This window comes from Astatotilapia calliptera, chromosome 12 (assembly GCF_900246225.1).
Source record: "Astatotilapia calliptera chromosome 12, fAstCal1.2, whole genome shotgun sequence".
Taxonomy (NCBI): Eukaryota; Metazoa; Chordata; class Actinopteri; order Cichliformes; family Cichlidae; genus Astatotilapia; species Astatotilapia calliptera.
In genome coordinates this window covers 12,137,893-12,157,671 of record NC_039313.1, presented here as the reverse complement: position 1 = coordinate 12,157,671, position 19,779 = coordinate 12,137,893, and the positions used below count along the sequence as shown (strand labels likewise).

The 19,779-nt window shown below is 41.0% G+C and overlaps 1 protein-coding gene and 1 long non-coding RNA gene across 2 annotated transcripts; one reads left to right on the top strand and one right to left on the bottom strand.

The window, feature by feature from the left end:
- Positions 1-2,810: 2,810 nt before the first annotated feature.
- On the bottom strand, positions 2,811-11,716 carry csgalnact1b (chondroitin sulfate N-acetylgalactosaminyltransferase 1b). The gene is made up of 10 exons (XM_026188665.1): positions 11,523-11,716; positions 8,898-9,486; positions 8,724-8,824; positions 8,442-8,620; positions 8,078-8,294; positions 7,506-7,607; positions 6,859-7,040; positions 3,911-4,005; positions 3,748-3,829; positions 2,811-3,151 (listed from the first exon to the last, which is right to left on the bottom strand). The coding sequence occupies exons 2-10, from the start codon at positions 9,258-9,260 to the stop codon at positions 2,883-2,885; spliced, it is 1,590 nt and encodes a 529-aa protein (XP_026044450.1). The 5' UTR covers positions 9,261-9,486; positions 11,523-11,716; the 3' UTR covers positions 2,811-2,882.
- Positions 11,717-12,419: 703 nt separating this feature from the next.
- On the top strand, positions 12,420-18,180 carry LOC113034327 (uncharacterized). The gene is made up of 3 exons (XR_003274158.1): positions 12,420-12,653; positions 13,779-13,913; positions 17,126-18,180. It is a non-coding gene; the product is annotated as an uncharacterized LOC113034327 (long non-coding RNA).
- Positions 18,181-19,779: the final 1,599 nt, after the last annotated feature.

The following is a 19,779-nucleotide window of genomic DNA, read 5'->3' as shown; positions in this document are numbered from 1 at the left end:
CTCGTCTGGTCCGGCCTCCGAGTCTTCGTCCTCGTCTGGTCCGGCCTCAGCCTGTGCTTCGCCTGGTCCGGCCCCCGCATCGCCACCGTCTGGTCCTGCCTCGTCTGGTCCTGTGCCCACCAGGCCATGGCCAGCACGCCTGAGACTGGAGGGCCGCCGCTGCCTTCCGCGCGGTCGGCCCCCTGAACTGCTCCGTCGTCTCCTTCGCCGCCGCCGCTGCCTTCCGCGCGGTCGGCCCCCTGAACTGCTCCGTCGTCGTCCCCCCCCTTCGCCATCGCCGCTGCCTTCCGCACGGCCGGCCTCCGGACCAGCTCTGTCACCTGTGCCACCCACCTGGTCGGCCCCCCGACCGTGTGACCCGTGAACTCTTGTGCCTGTGGGCTCTGGGTCGGCCCCCTGAACCTTATTTGGACTATAGTCATGTGCTCCTGTGTTTTCTGTTGTTTGTTTTTGTTTCCCGTTCTGGTCCCTCCGTCCTGGTCCCCCGCCTCCCGCCCTGGGTGGGTTGGTTTTTGTTTTTTCGGGTTTGGGCTGTCGGGAGCCAGCCCTTGAGGGGGGGGGTACTGTCATGGTCCTGGGCCATGTTGGCCCAGTGTTCTTAGTTTTCTTGTATGTTTGTATTTTGTTCCTTATTTAGGCCATGTTTTCTGAGTTGCCCTGTTGTGTTGTTCCCTAAGTGTTTTCCCTTCATGGCTTTTACCCCTGTGTGCCCCTCTGTGTATCTGTGAGCCCTCGTCTTTCCTTATGTTTTATTCCATGTTTCCCCAGCCCGTTATGTCTGTTTTCCCCGTGCTCTCTCTCTCCTCCTGTCTGAACCTCTGTGCACTTCCTGTTTACTTTGTGACTCTCACACCCGCCCTGTCTCGTTATGATTATCAGTGTCACCTGTGTTCCCCGTGTGTTCAAACTTTCCTCGTTTACCCTCTGTGTATTTCTGTCTGCGTCTCCCTCTGTTCGGCGTGACGTCGTCCCTCATGCTGTGTGTGGATCTCCCCGTGTCTCCCTGTGAGTTCTTAGTTTATGGTTTCCCAGTTTAGTCTAGTTTGTATGTTTGTTCTACCAGCAAATAAAGCTGTGTTTTGAGTTCACCTCCCCGAGTCTGAGTCCTGCATTTTGGGTCCAACTCCTGCCTGCCGCACAGCGATTCATGACAGTTTTAAGCCTAAACTTAAAAGTAGAGGCGATTTCTGTCTCCTGAATCCAAACTAGAAGCGGGATATGGGAGAGGGGTCTGAAAGCGGAATGCTCTGCCTCAGGCTCTACTTTTAAATACTCTAGGAGCCACAAGCAAGCCTGCAGTGTGAGAGCAAAGTGCTCTAATTGGATGATGTGGTCATTAAGATAAGATGCAGCCTGATTAATCAAGATCTGGTATGTGATGAGAAGGATTTTAAATTTGAACATGGATTTAACGGGGAGCCAATGAAGAGAGGAGAAATATGCTCTCTCTTTCTAGTCCCTGTCAGTACTCTTACTGCAGCATTTTGGATTAACTGAAGGCTTTTTGGGGAGTTTTAGGACATCCTGATAATGATGAATTACAGTAGTCCAGCCAAGAAGTAATAAATGGATGAACTAGTTTTTCAGTGTCATTCTGAAACAGGGTGTTTCTCATTGTTACTGATTAAATGCAGAGCGTCGTGAAAAAGGTAAGTGAAACTGCAGAAAACCCTTATAAACGTTTATAAACCTTTCCCCCAACAAATAGGGAAGTTTAGCTAAACAGAGCAGAACAGGTCTGACAGTTTTCCCATGGTTCATCTTTTAAGATCACGTGAAGTTCACACTGACCAGCAATACTCCTGCAACCACACAAAATAGAATGCTGTTCAGCTATGGCAATAAGGTGTGGCAAATGAGGACCAGAGAGAGAGCAGATCTGTTTCATGAACAGGCCACAGAGATCAGTGGTTATAGCACCAGGGCCTTTGGATCTGACCATAATCAAATGGGGCCATAACTGGATATGACAGCAGTCTGCAGTATGAATTTCTTTCATAGACTTCATCGATTCTCATATTTGTTTTGGGGGGTTTTCTCCCTCAGTCAGGTTAAGTTGCCTATAATTTATCTTAATACTATTTGTGATATATTTCATGTTTTGGTTTCCCTGTTTTGCAAAACATTGGATAAAATAAAATGTTTTGATCTGTTAATCCTGTTTAACTAGCAAAACTCTTAATTACAAACCCTGTTTTTCCTTTTTTTTCTTTCCTTTTAAGATGGTTAAGTAAGAAAGATCAGAAAAAAGATCAGAAGAAAGTGGCAAAGCACCTTAAAGTTGTTTGCCAAACTCAAAAAATCGAGGGAAAAAAAAGATGAGGAGAAAAATGAAATATTTCAAACAAAGACACAGTTAATGCTGGCAGTTCAGCTTGTGCTAGGCAGCAGTTTAGGTCACTGGTTGAGCAGGTGCCTGTATGCCATAGAGTGGGCTGGGTCTGACCAGCACCCATATCCTGTGTGTCTTCCCCAGCGCTCTCCTGTCTACGCTTCACTGCTGAACTGTCAAATAATTCTGAAAAGCCCAAAAATAAATCTTAAGAGAGAGTCTATAGAAGTGTTTTATTGGTAATAATAATAATTTAAAAATATATATATATATTTGCTTTAAAAAACTCAAATGAAACATGTGATTCAGGTTCTTTATGTCCTTTCAACAAACAGATGCTTTTTGTCATCGCGTCTTTTGCTGAAGAAACTTACAGTAACCACGCCGAAAGAAACTTATTAGATAAGGAAAAAACACACAGGAGACAAGCAGATAAGATGTCTCAGTTTTATCAACACAAAACATAACATGAATCTCATCACAAAACATCCTCTTTATCAGTGAATTATAATGTTTTTATTATATAAACTAACTTCTCTCATGAAGTTCCTCATTTCATCTGTTTCTGAGCGTGAACCTGAATCTCTTGTTTGGAGAAGAGCTCCCCCAGCTGGCTGTGCGAAGCTTCGCTCATGGCTTTTGTCTGCATACACATCTTGTACTTGTCTGGAGGAAGCTCATCTGCACAGCTCTTCTCGTGCCACAAATGGAAAAGGCTGCGAGTTGGAAAGCGAATCACCATCAGCTTACTGTGAAGGTACTTCCTGTACAGGTGCACGTCCTCCAGGCCCCAACCTTTGATGCTGCGATCAAAACCACCTGACAGGAGATAAAATCCCAAGGCTGGATTAAATCAAGAAGTTGCTATTAATTTGACTTCTACTGCCCATGACTGTCGTTTTTTAACAGCCCAATCAACCAAAATTTAAAGCAGATCTGAAGCTGACTGGTCAATTAACTGGTTAATCAGGTAAAGTTCAGTTTTGATTATTTTAACATAAATGAAAAGCAGTTAAGCTCCTCAGCAGATTATATGTATAAGAAATATCTAACCTAAAATATTGAACCTGTTTTTCTAACATTCTATAAAAGTGAACTTGACATTTTTACTATATTACTATGTAAAAATCTCTGGTTTGCTATCTTGTAATGCTCCACTGCCTGAGGCTACCAAATCAAAGTCATTTGGCAGTAAAAAGGAAACAATTCTAATTTTTAAATAAATAACTAAAAGATAAAAATTAACAATTAACATATTTAAAAGAAAAACATTTTGCAGGGGTTTCTTGTGAATAAATTCGAGGGGTTTTGTTAACCCTGAACTTTAGGTTTTTTTTAAAGGCTTATGTTTAGTTGAGCAGTAACATTTAACTTTATTGTGTTCCTTCACATGAAATTAATATATCTGTCTTTACCTATGTTGATGAAATCAGACCTGTACTGGCATGTCATGCCGAACCCAAAGTCACGCCAGAATCCACTCTCCTTCCTTATCACCTGAGGGAAGAGGAGCAGCCAGAAATCACCTCTGGATGACATTTGCTGTAACTGAGCTGTTTGTGTGTTGTATTAACCTACCAGCTGCTGCTGAAGTGAAGGCAAGAGCGTCTGATTTCTGTAGATGATAGATGGGTTGTACTGGCTGAAGAGCACTGGGTAGTACACTCTCTTACCTACAAGAACAGTTTAAACAGACACACTGAATCCTGTGACAGGTTATTTTAAAACATTTACAGTCATTTAATGTGCATTTTATATAGCATAGAGTATAACAAAAGTATGTAATCTAATTTAAATAAGCTCATATAAATATTACTTTGAACTCAAACAATGAATTTCCTGCACTCTGTATGGAAATAAATAAACCCCCACAACAAAGTTCAAGAAGATGGTTTTTCTTGAAGCAGCTCATAATCTTAAAACTGACCATCTGTAAAGAGATAATTAAGTAATCCTAATTATATAACAATCTTTTCAAAATGTGATCTGCTTTAATAATTGTAATATAGTAGTAATAGTAATATTACAAAGAATAGAATATTTCTTAGTAATCTGATTGTGCAGCCTTTTACCATCCATCACCAAACATGTCACACTTCTACAAACAAAAAACAGGAAGTGTAAAACACTAATAAAACAATGATTTTAATATTTCACCTAATGATTCAAGCTGTAGCATGCACATTTTCTATTTTTAACACTTGGTGACCGGTGGGTCTCTCTCACTCTCGGTTTTTTGCTGTAAAAAAAAAAACTTTGGCAGTGAGGGGAGAGATGGATTTTTCTTTACTGGCAGCAACAGAGGGTTTCATTGGAGTGAAAAGAATAGAACTGTGTGGTTGGTATGGGAAGCGATAACCAGCAAGCCTGAACAAAGAAATGAAAGAACACAATTTCCAGAGAATCACACTTCAGTGCTATAATAAGAGACTGCTAACAAACTTCCAGAAATATCAGAAATGCCACAAAGACTGAGACAAAATCTAAAAAGTTTCATATTTCTCAAAGCAGACACGAGTTCTGTTACCCCCCAAAATGACAGTAATGACTATTCATCAATCATTTATTTACTAAAAGTTAACACCCGTATAAGCTGACTGTTACTTACACGGTGGATAAAAAAAAATGAAATTTTGCCAGCAGAGCTTATGAATCTCCAAAGGTCAACGTTTGTAAATCTTGTCCTTATTAGCCAAATCGATGAACAAAAAATTTTTTTATCTAAAAAACTTTAGATATGGGGTGATCGTGGCTCAAGAGTTGGGAGTTCGCCTTGTAATCGGAAGGTTGCCGGTTCGAGCCCCGGCTTGGACATTCTCGGTCGTTGTGTCCTTGGGCAAGACACTTCACCCGTTGCCTACTGGTGGTGGTCAGAGGGCCCGGTGGCGCCAGTGTCCGGTAGCCTCGCCTCTATCAGTGCGCCCTAGGGTGGCTGTGGCTACAATGTACTGTAGCTTACCATCACCAGTGTGTGAATGGGTGGATGACTGAATGTGTAAAGCTCTTTGGGGTCCTTAGGGACTAGTAAAGCGCTATACAAATACAGGCCATTTACCATTTTTTTAAATTTCAAACCTATTTACCTTAACCTGTTTATTGCCTCTTCTTGTTTGATAGCTGTGCCCATGTGATTTTTCAGAACAGACAGTGCAGACACCTGTAGCATGCTGGCTCTGGCAGATGCCTGTTCAGTGGAGCTGGGCCATAATTTATGAGGCCAGGACCGTGCTGCTCGTTGCATAGCAGCAAGAGCAGATGTGACACTGAGTCTCCATCAGCTAATAATCACACACCACGAGGTGTTAAAGATACTGATAGAAATTAGAATTTAATGTTGTTGGCTGACACAGTACAGTGGCAGTTTATTTTTTTGCATTCAGCCACAATAATCTACCTATATTCTATCCAAAAATGCAAGATATTCTTTCTACCTGCTCAACAGAGCAAATTATTTAAGTGTCACATGGCGCAGGTAAGCTTTTTGGAGACCACCCAAAAACCTAGTTGAACAGAAATTTGCTAACAGTGGCAAAAAGTGTCCCAGTAAGACTAAAAATGAAGCTCATGCATAAGTTCAATAAGGAGGATCTGTAATCACTCATCTGCTGGCTTTCCTGGGCGTTAGGCCCCGTGTCTCTGTGTCTTTAGATCACTACCACTTTCCCACACTGTCAGGCTCAATACTGACATCATTACTCATTACTCCAGTCCAGTCATCTTCTTGTTCATCTTCTTTGAGTCGATCAGCCTCTACTCTCCGTGGCTTAAATCTCTGCTCACTGCTATCATCCCCGCCAGACTCTCATGCAACCCACCTCCTCCCCATCTCCACCTCACAGACACCTCAGTCAGAGCTCCATTCAAGCCTCAGTCTTAATTTTCACCACCTGTGCTAAATCCTAGCACTGCTGGGATTCTGTGAGATGATGTGAGAGACCTGATTCTTAGATGATGGGTCATCTAAGTCTAATCACCAAATACTTTAATTAATTTCTCTATCTTAGTAAATCATGTTCACTTCTGCAAAGGGATCTCTCCTTACTGAACTGTGGGGCAATTTTGAAACCACAAAGATAGTCAAAGAAGTGTTAAGTTTCAAGGGGAAATTCATTTTTAAATATTAATTGGGTCAGTAAACCTTTTACCAGATTTGACTTGTGATTCTATACATGCAGTTTTCTAAGTGGAGCTAAATAAGTGCCTCGAGGCATTTCAAGGTGACTGTCGGGTGACAGGTCTTCCCGTTTGCATAAAAATCAGTGTAACCATTGTAAGTAGAACCTGTGGTTTACCTTATATGAGAACTTACTACTCTGTCCTTGAAAATGTTTAACAGTTTATATTGCATGTTGATGACTTTACAGACCAGCTCAAAGGAAAGCGCTCACCTTCAGCCTGAGATCTAATCAACCACAATATTTAATAACACCCACGGAACTGATTTTATCTGCTCCATCAGCTGTAGTTTCTCATTAAGCTATTTTATTCATGATTGCAGGAACCACTTGGGGGGTCGGGAATCTCACCAGGTTCTGCATTGAGACGACAGGAAGTTAAGAAATCAGCTGTAAAGTGAATGTCAACATCACAGAAGAAGAGCAGAATGTTCTGGCTGCGCCTCCAAGCCCTGGCACCCACGTCTAAGCCCCGGCCGCGAGAAAACTCCTCATTCAGCTGGATCAACGTGAAGCTCCTGAACCGAGTCTCTCTGAGGGGAAAGACGGAAAAAGAAAACAGGAGGACTTTCGTGGATGTTTGATTAGTCTTAATATTTCTGCAGCCTGCGGATATATATGTACAAGCTGTGATGATAACACCACAATAGCCTGCACAGCCACAGCATGTGTGTATCCCTGGAGGTGCAGAAGCCTCACAGGACTTATTTTTGTTTGCCTGCAGCCGTTAAACACTCGTGCCCGAGCACAGACACATTTCTTAAGACTGAAGAGACAACGGGAGTTTAATATTTTTCTTGCAAGTGCACATTATCATGAGAGTCATAGATCTGTAGAGTCTCGTCACAATTTCACTATAACTGATTGATGCAAAAATCTCCAACTCCTGCAAATTTAAGTGTTATAGACAACTCTGGACTAATCTGCAAGCGATCAGTATTAGAGATGAGATATTAGAAATTAGATGATGAGTGAACTATGAAATGGTTTGTACATACCTAGTGGTCTGGTCCAGCACAGCTTTTACCTCGTCTATCTGATCTCGACCAAAGTAGACCACGGTGAGATGAACCCTGCCGTCCTGCTGGATGCATACCTCTCTAAATGAAACAGACATATGAACAAATGTGGGAAAATTTCAATGAAACTGAGCTGAAAATGACCTTTTTTAAAATTAGGGCCGTCTTTAAATCTGTGCATTGTCTCCTTACTAAGAGGCAATGAGTTTTATTGGTTTCCAGATGTATCTCCAGATGTCTGTGCTGGGATCAGATGTACAGCAAAAATCTCCCCACTGTGGGTAGCTGTGGGGCTGTGAGGCCAGGGCAAACCCACACTTATTCCACGTGGACCCCAAGTTGGTGTCTAAACACAAGCCCCACAGCAGTTTTGCCCTTTGGGGCCCTTATATAGGTTTTCTATGGCCAAGCCCACTGTGGCCCTGGAGCCAGCATGAAATGTGGAGCAACTCCTCACCACATTTCCGAGCAGTACTGGGGTCTTTCCACTGTGGCCCCATGTGGAGTATGTTTCCTGGGTGCCTGTTTGTTAATTTACTTCTAAATGTTACCTGAAGTTTTTGATGAATTGTTTGAATGTGTCCACCCTCTTGGACAGAGGTACAATGATGTTGATGATGATGTTTTGCGTGTTCACAATTTCGCTCTTCACTTTCATCACGGGGCCAAAAGGCCTGAAGAGTACAAGCTGCGTGAAGTCCTGTGGACTGTCACCTTTAAACGTCAGCTCGTAAATGCTTCCTCTGTCCCGCTCTGTGCGAGTCAGCCCTGCGATGGAGAAGAAAGCATCATGATATGCATTCTGTTTTATTGGGCCACTAGTTTCCTACAATTTCTTAGCTCTCTGCAAACAAATTAATGCAGTGTATGAATCTGTGTGTACAACATGAATGAATAACCTGAGGTCTTTTTCACCTTGGATAAAGTCTGAAGGGGAGAATGTGTGTTTTCTCCTGATGTTGTCAGTGTGATGCTTGGGTCCATTCAGGACATGCAGAGCTGTTTCCACAGTCCCTATCAGCTCATCTCTGCGGTCTTTTCTCACAGGCCTCTCCGCTGGATGCCTGGTCAGCCCTGTTTCCAGCTGGTACACGCTGGATGAAAAAACAAAACCCCACTTAACAGCCAACATAAGGTAAAATTTAAGTGCTACACAGCGCTCCTGGGGGGCTCCTACTGCGCCGCTGTCCCACTTACCTCTGCAGGGTGAAAGTGTCAAAAGGAATTAGTGCATATTCGCTGGGCAGCTTCACACCTGAGTTCACCTCTGCCTGGTTCAGTTGGGAGCGGAAGAACTCCTGGAGGACATCATGTAGCATTTACTACTACAGCTATAATGTCACACAAAATGTATTTATTTTCTTGTCCTACCTTCAGATCAGACTGCGTTGGGGTTTTGTGCAGGCTCTCCAAACCCTGAGGTAGGATCCCTTTGATTTTAGCTTTATCCAGGGACTCCTGAAGCTGCTGCGTCCTCTCCTGCAGAGCTTCCTTCAGCTGGGCTATTTGCTTTGTCAGGCTGTTGATATAATGTCTGTGAGAGTCTTCCCTCTCCTGCAGTAAAGCCATGTACCTCTCCTTACTGGTGGCACTTCCAGCCCATGGCAAAGACTGCTGGCTGCCGTGAGATACAGGTTTGCAGGCCAGGAGATACAGCAGCAGCACGCAACAGCAGAGGGTCAGCACAATGAGGCCAACACGGGCCACCAGGGCCATCAGCCACCGTTTGAACATGGTGGATTGTCTTTTAAGGAAATCCTAAACACTTAAGGCTAAAGATGCATCTAGGAAAAGACAAGTGACCCATTGTTCCTAAAGATAAATTAAAACATGTGGCTTTTAGTCCTCCGCTTTTCTTGTGATGTCCCCTTCTTTCATATCCTCAGATAGCATCTTGGCATGTGGTTTGGATGGTCATTTGTTTTCAACAAATCTGTTTGTCTTGAAGTGCTGAAAATCACTACAATGAAAAATATACCACTTTAAGTTGTTGTTCTCAATCACTTAGGCTATTTAGAGTAACAGGAGGTAGACCTAGAGATGGCAAAGTTGAAAATGATAGGATTTTTACTGGGAGTGATCAGAATCGACAGGATTACAAATGAGCATATCAGAGGATCAGCTCAGGTTGAGCGTTTTGGAGGCGAAGTTAGAGAAGCAAAGCTGAGATGGACTGGATATGTACAGAGGAGGAAAAGGGGATATGTTGGATAAAGGATGTTGAAGACGGAGCTGCCAGGTCGGAGGAAAAAAGGAAGATCACAGAAAAGTTTCATAGATGTAGTGAAATAGGACGTGCAGATGGCTGGTGTGACAGAGGAAGATGCTATAGACGGGGTTAGATACAGGCAGATGACCTGCTGTGATGACCTCTGATTGGGCCAGTCAAAAGAAGAAGAGGTACATGAACCTTCATTAGTGGTTGTACAAAGGTTCCAGTATCTTCCTACAGAAATCTGTCTGTGTGTTTGCTTCTTTGGCCATTAACTCATCTAGTCCCATCTACTTGATCAGAACTTGAACAGCTAAAGTTGGCACACAAGTACATCTTAACCCTCTGACGGCCCTTAACGATATGAAATGTTATGATGCCATCATATTACCTTGCAACCACCTAGCCATGCGATAAAATTACCTGTCTTTTACCTTTATGCACCTACAACTCATGAAAACATCTTATCATCTTAATTTAATGGCCAGCACCACAAAAAGGCCAAACAACACTGTAACATGGCCATGTACAAGTTTCATCTACAGCTGCAATCACAGTTCTGTGAAGCAGTGCTAGGAGTTAACTAACATTCAAAGGCCAACATGCTGACTGACGTGTAACACCATATAAAGTACAACTAATGCTAGGGAAGGGGAAAATACTAGTTTTAAGATAAGCTGAAGTTCACCAAAGTTAATGCAGCTGGATACGAAGGCCAACGGCAGCCTGAAACATGCAGCAACAAATCCTCAAACAAAGTTGCCATCAGAAAATGCTGGAAAAAACAATCCTCCTAATGACCTTTGACATCTAAGGGGATTGTTGAAGGTTGAAGTGTCTTATAAAATAAGATGTATTTTATGTAAATATGATGTATTTTATACCCCTAGCCTAGAGTTGGTTAGAGGTATAAAGAAAATCTGTACGTGTAAAACATCAAAGCAAACACAGATCTAAGGACGCCGATTGTGTACCTCTGGACAAACCTGTGCCAGCAGCAGATAAAGTAGACAAAAAACAAGTCGATAGATAAAAAAAAAAAATTAAAAAAAAAGAAAAAGCACCAAAAGAAACTGAGATAAAATCATGAAGGAAAACCTTGATGCTTTTATCTTCAGTGCGAGTTTTTGTTACTAGTCCACAGCACGTGGCCTCGTTTCATTGCTGTTGGACTGCTGGTTAGATTTAGTTTGGTTGCTGTAAAACGCACAGAAAGAGAAATACTCTGACCTGACTGCCACAACCCCCGAAAGTGGGAAGTGACAGAAACAAGCATTTCTCTGTGTTTCTCTCCACCCTGTGTGTGTGTGTGTGTGTGTGTGTGTGTGTGTGTGTGTGTGCGCGCGCGCGCGCGCGCGCGCTGCCATAATCAGTTTATTCACAGCACAGTCGGCTCTTTATAACTCAGGTAGAAGCTGATTTTATGAAAGACACTTATGTTTGCACGTCCATCCAGGCGCTATGTGTTAACATACATGTAGGTATGAGATCATAATATGTTGACCTTTAGAAACTGTGTATAATTAATATAAGTGATTGCAAGTTAAAAAGTTTACTATCTCACTTCCATTTAAAATCAGTATTACAGTCATGCCTTTAATCTCTCTCTCTTAATGCTCCTATTAAAGTCTTTCATCTGTTTCACATAAAGCTTTCATCCACTTTCCGGCAGTAAATAAATCATCACATTTATAACTAAAACATTGAAATGTGACCTCAAAGCAAAGTTTTCACTATAAATCTGCAATTAAAGACAAAGAAAAAGATGAAAGAAATGCACTCACCTTCTGCTGAAGGGAAGTTATGATAGGGCATCCATTGTCCTAAACAGCTTGTCTCCTTTACTTTAAAAATGTGTGGAGACATTAAAACATCTCCCTGCCCTATCAAAAAAAGAGGACTGAAGTGCCTTCACAACTGAACTGAGGACGTCCTCTCTCCGTTCCTCTTTCCTCGTAGTCTCCACCTTTTTCCAGCACCTCCTTCTCTCTTTTTCTCTTCCTGCCTTTTCCCTTTTATTACCTTTCATACTTCTACTTGCCCTACAAGATCTCACACCATCTGCCTTCATCCTTAATTCCCTTTCAGTTCTTCCCAGGCTCCGCTCCACCCTTAAGACTACTTAGAAGGCAAACAGAGTAAAGAATGCCATTCAGACTTCGATGCTCTGCCACCTGCAAGCTGCTGTGAGGGAAGCAGCTAGGTACCCATCCGGTCCCACCATTAGGATGGGGTCTTGCACATTTAATGAGACACTGTACAGATGGTCCTTGTTTTCATTCAGCCGTCAACTCCTGAGGTCAGACTCCTTACTGCTCATAGATTTTCTTTCTAAGTGCAGTTACTTCAATTTGATATTTAAGTATTCTCTTTTTTCATCAATATTTTAAATAGTGTTTCTGAAATTTCCATTATTGTAATGTAAGTAAAATTAAACTCAGGCACAGAATAGATGGGATTTAGTTAGTCTTGTTACATTGTCTGATTCACTGCTTTTAATTCACCCGATCCAAAAACCTCTTCACCTGCTGTAGTCACACTTTTCTGGATTTTGAACTCTTGAAAAAAACTGTTAAACACACTTTTGTTCATACTTTTTCGGGGTTTTTTTTTGTTTTTGTCTTTTATCGTAAAGCAGTCTCATGGGTGCATACTCATGGAATATCAAGCAAATCATTCACTGTAAAAAAAAATCCGTAAAAATACAGTACAATCTACTGTATAAACGTGAAGGAATTTTCCGTATTAGTCATTTACAGGTATTTTTCTGTATTTCTCAACTACTGCAATGCATTGTTGGAAAAAGAACCTGAAAAGGAGGGAAAAGTAAGCGCAAGATCAGCCATTAGGCTTCTTTCAGGCTTCATCTGGATTTTGGATTCTGAAGTTGGAGAAACTGCCTTCAAATTTCTGTGGTAAGTATTAAAACTCATGTTTCGTTTTATTAAAATAATGTTTTTCAAAAGACTCCATGTTTTTATTTAGAAAGAATTGTTAATTTATTTGTTAACTGGTTTCGGCTGTCTCCAGACAAGTCAGGAATATTTTGCTGACTCATTTTTTAAAATAATTGTTATTTAGGTTTAACATGACTTAAGCTTTATGTTAATTAATGTTAAAATAATTTTTACTGTGATACCACCAGTTTTGCCCTTCAGTGGCTGAACCAGTTTTCATAAATATTATAGTTAGCTGTCTGTGTCTCTCTGGGTATTACACAGCTGTGACTGCTAACTAGCTAATTAGCGAAAGTCAGCGATGTGGATAACTGGGAAAGTGAGAACTTCATGGTTCTAGAAATTATTCTAGGACTCTAATAAGTACTGTATCAATACCTGTGTTTTACAGTTGGCTCTACTGTACACTTTAAAGGGTTTCAGGCAAAGTTACACTAACCCTAGTTTAAGCCTCAGACCTTCCTGGCTGACGCTAGCAAATGCTAATGTTAGCCTCTGATTTGGGCTGCTAAAGTAAAGACTTTTAGCTAGCTGACCAGCATAGATTATTTCGGTGGTTAACAGACTGTAGTGGTAAAATTATTGAAAGTATAGTTTCACCTCAGCACATTTACAATTACAGTATGTCTATTTTGTAGCACATAGAAATGTTTAGTTAATATTTACAGACAGACACATTTTCCCTGTAACTGTGTTTTTACTCCAACATTTGTTGAAAATGTAATTTATGAAATGCTGAGCAGCATTTCTTGTATGTGGAATATTTTTGTCACCCCACTGTGCTAATGTGATTAAATACTAAAAATTATTACTAAAAAAATTCAATAATAAATCAATAATAACTATTTCTTGATTTAACTATAATGTAAGCGCAGTGCTGGTGTGCAGGGGCTCTATATGCCTTGTCTATATCAAGCTTTTAGCCAAATATAAGCAGAGATATTTGTATCTTTCTTAAAAATCCAGATCCTTACAGATTATTTGAGAAATGGATCAACAGCTATCACTACTTGAAGCACTTTAAGTCCTGCAGTGGAAAAATATCCCTTATTTCACCTTTGATCACACACTTTGGTTTTCCAGTGCAGAGCAATGGCCAAGAAAAGGAAAGACTTCCCCGAGTGAAAAAAAAGATGAAGATACAAGCTGGTGATGATCCAGAGCAGCTGGTCTCAGGAAATGAAGAAAAACCCTGATCACCTTCTCTACAAACACAAGGTGAGTTTAATGTTGTGGTTGATTTAGTTTTTCAAGGTATGTATGTTACTTTAATTATAAACTGCTTTTGTTGCAACAGAATGGTGTTATGTGTATGCAACTCTACGTGAATTATAATCCTTTGTAGGGCTGCGTGATATGACCAAAGTCTCATATCCCAATATAAGACGTATCTCTCCTGATAACGATATATATCACAAAATAGTGCATTTTCTGTAAATTCTGTGATTCTCGGGCAACTCGACTTAAGTGAAATGTTTTCAGTTGGGCGTCGTGTACCAGGAGTCGAGTGTTTTGACCGATGCATGAAACTATACATTTTTAGACATGAGTTTAAATGGCCGCCATTTTCTTTCTGAGTATTTATTAGACGGCGTGCTGCAAGGAAAAGCCTGTTCTAACGTTTGAGTCTAAGGATTATTTTGAGCACCTGACGACTCTTTTTTGCTTTTCATTCGTAAACTCTCTCGAAACTCTTTCATGTGATTCTTGTGTAGGTGGTTAAGGAGGTTTGTCGTGTTCGAGTGGTGGTGGGGACCAGTTTGTGGCATAATTTGCATAGTACAGTTTTCTGGGGCGTGTCAGACTTTTCATAACCAAACCATGTCCATGCTACAGAGGTAGCCCCTCATTTAACAATAAGGTCCTCGATTTCTTTTGACTGGTCCTTCTGGTTCTGCCTCATCCTTGCTGGCCATGCTGGTATTCTCTGTGCCTTCATCTGCGTGGTGACTGTAAGCGCCATTTATAGTTACTTGATGTTTTTATTTGAGGTCATTTGTTTGATGCATATTCTGAAATTTTATGTTTGAGAATAATGTATATCATTTCAGTTTAGTTTGAAAAGTCTCAACAGAAACTTGAGCTTTATTGTGAAAGGTTTATGTGGAAAATAAACAAGCGGACGGCGGAGCCACACGATGGTTTTATCCTCATTGTTGGTGTTACACCCCGGCCTAGGCAACCGGGGTGCAACGCAGGAAAATAAAAATAAGGAAAATAAAAATAAGGTAAAAAAAAAACACACAAGAAAAAACTAGTACGGGTTTCCACAAAAATCATCCCAAAACGACCACTATTTTCTTTAAAGCAAAATGATATTTATTTACAACGCAAGGCGCCAAACTATTTACAACGGGGGGGGGAAAAAAAGATCGCGACCATGACAACTGACACACAGGGCTTAAATACATGGAGGGAACAATCAGGGAATGGACAACAGGAGGGAAACACAGCTGGGGCAAATCAGAACTGACGAGACAGGGAAACGTAAACTGAACACACTAAAATAACACAGACTTTCAAAATAAAACAGGAAACACATAACAGTCACGCAAAAACAATACAATACCAACGCCAAATCGTAACATACCCGGAGGAGCACCTAGACACTCAAATCCACACACAATTACGGTCACAGTCGTAACACCCCCTTACCCAAGAATTAACATTAACCCCAAAATGTTTAATTCAAGGAGACAGTGCTCTAGACAGGGTGTCAGCCAATACGTTATCCTTCCCTTTCTTGTAACTGATCTCCAAGTTAAAATCTTGCAACAACAAGGACCAGCGCATAAGTCTTTGATTGGAATTGCACATTTGGGAAAGGAACACCAGTGGGTTGTGATCGGTAAACACCTGCACAGGCAGCACACTTGACCCAGCATAGACCTAACATACCCCCCCACCCAAAAAAACAAACATTTAAAACATACAACCCCAACGAAAAAATGAAAAGTTCCATGTCCAGCCCATACGGCACCGGCCACCGTCCCGCAGGCGACGCTGATGACTGGACGGGTCCTCCAGTGGAAACGGAAAACCGGAGCGGGCCCTCGGACACTCCAGCGAAGACGGATGAAGGCTGGAGCGGTCCCACGGACCCTCCAGCAGACGACGAAGGCTGGGGCGGTCCCTCGGATCCTCCAGCGAAGGTGGATGAAGGCTGGAGCGGTCCCACGGACCCTCCAGCAGACGACGAAGGCTGAGGCGGCCCCTCGGACCCCCCAGCGAAGGCAAATGAAAACTGCAGCGGCCCCACGGACCCTCCAGCGGAGGCAGATGAAACTGATGGAGGCTGGAGCGGTCCCCCTGACCCTCCAGCAGACGACGAAGGCTGAGGCGGTCCCTCGGACCCCCCAGCGAAGGCAAATGAAAACTGAAGCGGTCCCACGGACCCTCCAGCGGAGGCAGATGAAACTGATGGAGGCTGGAGCGGTCCCCCGACCCTCCAGCAGACGACGAAGGCTGAGGCGGTCCCTCGGACCCCCCCAGCGAAGGCGGATGAAGGCTGGAGCGGTCCCACGGACCCTCCAGCGACGGCGGACGGCTGAAGCGGTCCTCGGACCCCACAGTGATTGGACGAGCCCCCATATGTTACACCCCGGCCTAGGCAACCGGGGTGCAACGCAGGAAAATAAAAATAAGGAAAATAAAAATAAGGTAAAAAAAAAACACACAAGAAAAAACTAGTACGGGTTTCCACAAAAATCATCCCAAAACGACCACTATTTTCTTTAAAGCAAAATGATATTTATTTACAACGCAAGGCGCCAAACTATTTACAACGGGGGGGGGGGGGGGGGGGAAAGATCACGACCATGACAACTGACACACAGGGCTTAAATACATGGAGGGAACAATCAGGGAATGGACAACAGGAGGGAAACACAGCTGGGGCAAATCAGAACTGACGAGACAGGGAAACGTAACCTGAACACACTAAAATAACACAGACTTTCAAAATAAAACAGGAAACACATAACAGTCACGCAAAAACAATACAATACCAACGCCAAATCGTAACATACCCGGAGGAGCACCTAGACACTCAAATCCACACACAATTACGGTCACAGTCGTAACAGTTGGTAACGAAAGTACGCGTAAAAACAGTCACTTGTCCGTCCATAGTGTGGTTATTTTAAGTATAAGAGAAGGAGAGAACTTTAAGAAATAATATAGCAACTACAGTGACCATCAAAACCATGAAAAAAATATTGCCGTAAACAGTTTATTTTGCAACACCACAAAACAAAGAATAGTGTATAATATGAAACGATAGACATTTTTATATCGTAATCTGATATATATCGTCATATCGCACAGCCCTAATCCTTTTTTTGTTTATGTTGTTTATGCTCTAGGTAAAAAAAAATTATAAAAATACAAACTTTTTAAAAATGTCTTGTTGTTTCTCTTTTTTTCCTCAGAATAAATTGCGACTAGTCTCAATGGCTGACTTGGAGGAGCAACACAGCGACACGTTAATCCCGACTGCTGCAGTTCCTGTATGAACTGAGCAACTCTTAAAATCCAAGGAAAAGCTGAGTGTATTTTACTTAAAGCTCAGATGGACCTTGATGTACTAACATGCAGGCTGCATTCAGGACTTTGTCACACTGTTATATGAAGAGCGGTAACAAGACTTTGTAGTAATTTGTCTTACTATTGTCTTATTTGTTGTGATTTAGGGTCTGTGCGCACAAGCAGAGGTTTTTGTTTGTAACTGTAACCTCGTTTTCAGAGCCTTGTCTAACATTTAATGGTCATGAAATATGTCAGACTTTTTCCTCTACTTAACCAGCTTAGAGAATTTGAACACCGTGGAGAAAAAGGTGTGCATTAAGGATTTTGAACTATGATGTTTAAGTGTTGTCACTGCTGAGGATTCGTGGACACAGATCCTTATTCACTATGCTGCTGTTTACAGTTTAACTTTTCATCAGAACAAGCACTTCTAATTATACTTTGCTCCTCACTGACAAAACAAGTCCCGTAAATACACTTTTATCTTTAAGTTTGGGACAGTAATCTGTCTTAATTTATTATGTGTTGTAGTTATCATATGGGGAAAAGTCCTGTGGTTATCCATCAGTCCTGTTCGAATAAACCCAAAGTTCAGGAACATCTTCTTTAGATCTGTTCAGTTGTATTCATGTGGCACCACTTAAACAGTCAACAAATTTTGACTCAAGTATGTTATATTGTAAGGTAAAGAGCCCAAAGAGTTAATCTCAGACAAATGTTCACACAAATGTGAATTACATTCACTTCATTAATGAAGTGAATGCAATTCAGTAATCAAAGGTGTTTGGCTATAACTGACTACATGTGTATACTGTATCATAAGTGGACAGAGATGGATGTAAACCACACCTTAACCATTTGGCTGAGGCAAAACTACCACAAGGCAGTGATTCTAACTAAAAGGTACTCTGGATATTATTAAATGTGAACATGTCGTTAAATATGACATTTTTTGTTTGTCAGGTGTCCTGTTTGAAGAAAACACTTGGTAGCCACTTGAATGAATGTAAATAAACACATTTACATGAGGGCAACCTGATTTCAAGGAAATAAAAATGCTCAAATTTGAAAGCTTGTGAATTATTTTGTTCATGTATCAGCTGTTTAGTAGTTTTATGACAAGATGGATGCTGTCATTATATTTAAGTATAGTGTTTGAGTTAAGGAGAATAAAAGAATATTTAACATTAATTGTACCAATGTTGTTGTGTACGAAGCACAAATTAATTTAAGTTTTAATTTATGAATTTTTGAGTACATGGTGTACTAGGTTGTAATTGCATAGAAATGTACGTTTAAGGATATAAAGAACTATATTTAATGAGTTACAGTGAAAAGAAGTGCTTGGAAATAGTAATATAAACAGAAATTTCAATTTTTCTATTAACGGAAAATATCAGTTAATGATACAGAAAATATACTGTGAATAAACGGAATTTTCTGTTTTATAGCTGAAGGAAATGTCCGTAAATAGTACAGAGAGTATACTGTAAATCTACAGAATTTTCCGTTTTATCATTTACAGAAAGGTCCGTCAAACCTCCGTAAAAAAACAGAAAATGTACTGGCAGAAAATTACCAGGACATTTTCTGTTTTTCTACGGAATATTTTTTTACAGTGTTCCATATAAACATATGTTGCCTGCTTCAGTGCATACTGCTTAGAATTAACTGAAATTTGCTTTGTACTGAGTTTTGAACATCTTGGAGTCTCGGAGACAGAGTCAAAGTCTAAAAAAGATTCAGGAAAAACTATCTGCATGGCTAGATGTCACTGCAAGCTGGTGAGAAACATAAATTGGTTGTTATTTGTGCTATATGACAATTAAACTCAAAAGTCTCAATAAATTATAACAACAACTGTTTCTGCAATATAAGTCTAGTATTAACAAAACAAACAACAATCAAGAGTTTTCTCAAGTTAAAAACAAATAGTGGCTGTAGTGCTGGAAAGAGGAACTCGAACAGTATTTAATTAGTGTATTTAATTGAAAATCTTACATTTTTCCTGCTGAAATTCAGTGCAAACAGTCTGGTTTCCACCAAGACTCTAAAACTTTTGACAACTGTTTGACAAGTAAATAAACAACCTTAAAACAATGTACATCACATACACTTGATTTCACCTGATGGTGGTGCCATAACCATGATTTTCAAGAAATAAGCAAGAGCCTGCATGACCAGAGAACTGTATTTTTTATTGTTTAACTTATTTACATCTGTTGGATTACAAAATGTGGAATGTGGTCAGAATCAGAGTGAACATTTCTTTTTCTCGTGTGCAGAAAATGAAACATGATCAACTCTTTTTTTGTTTGTTTGTTGTTTTCTTTTCTTTCTTTTTGGCACAGGGCACATTTTAATTACAGTGCAGCTGCCTGCTGTATCTGGACAATGTGCTTTGTGAGTTTTGTGCTCAATTTAGGCAGTGTTTTGCTTTCAGAATCTGTAAATCACAAAATAGACAAAAATAACTTACGACTGAGGAATGTAAACCACCTGCAATAATGCCACGAAAACACGGTTTATGAGAGTGAGATTTAGTTGCTTCCCAGGT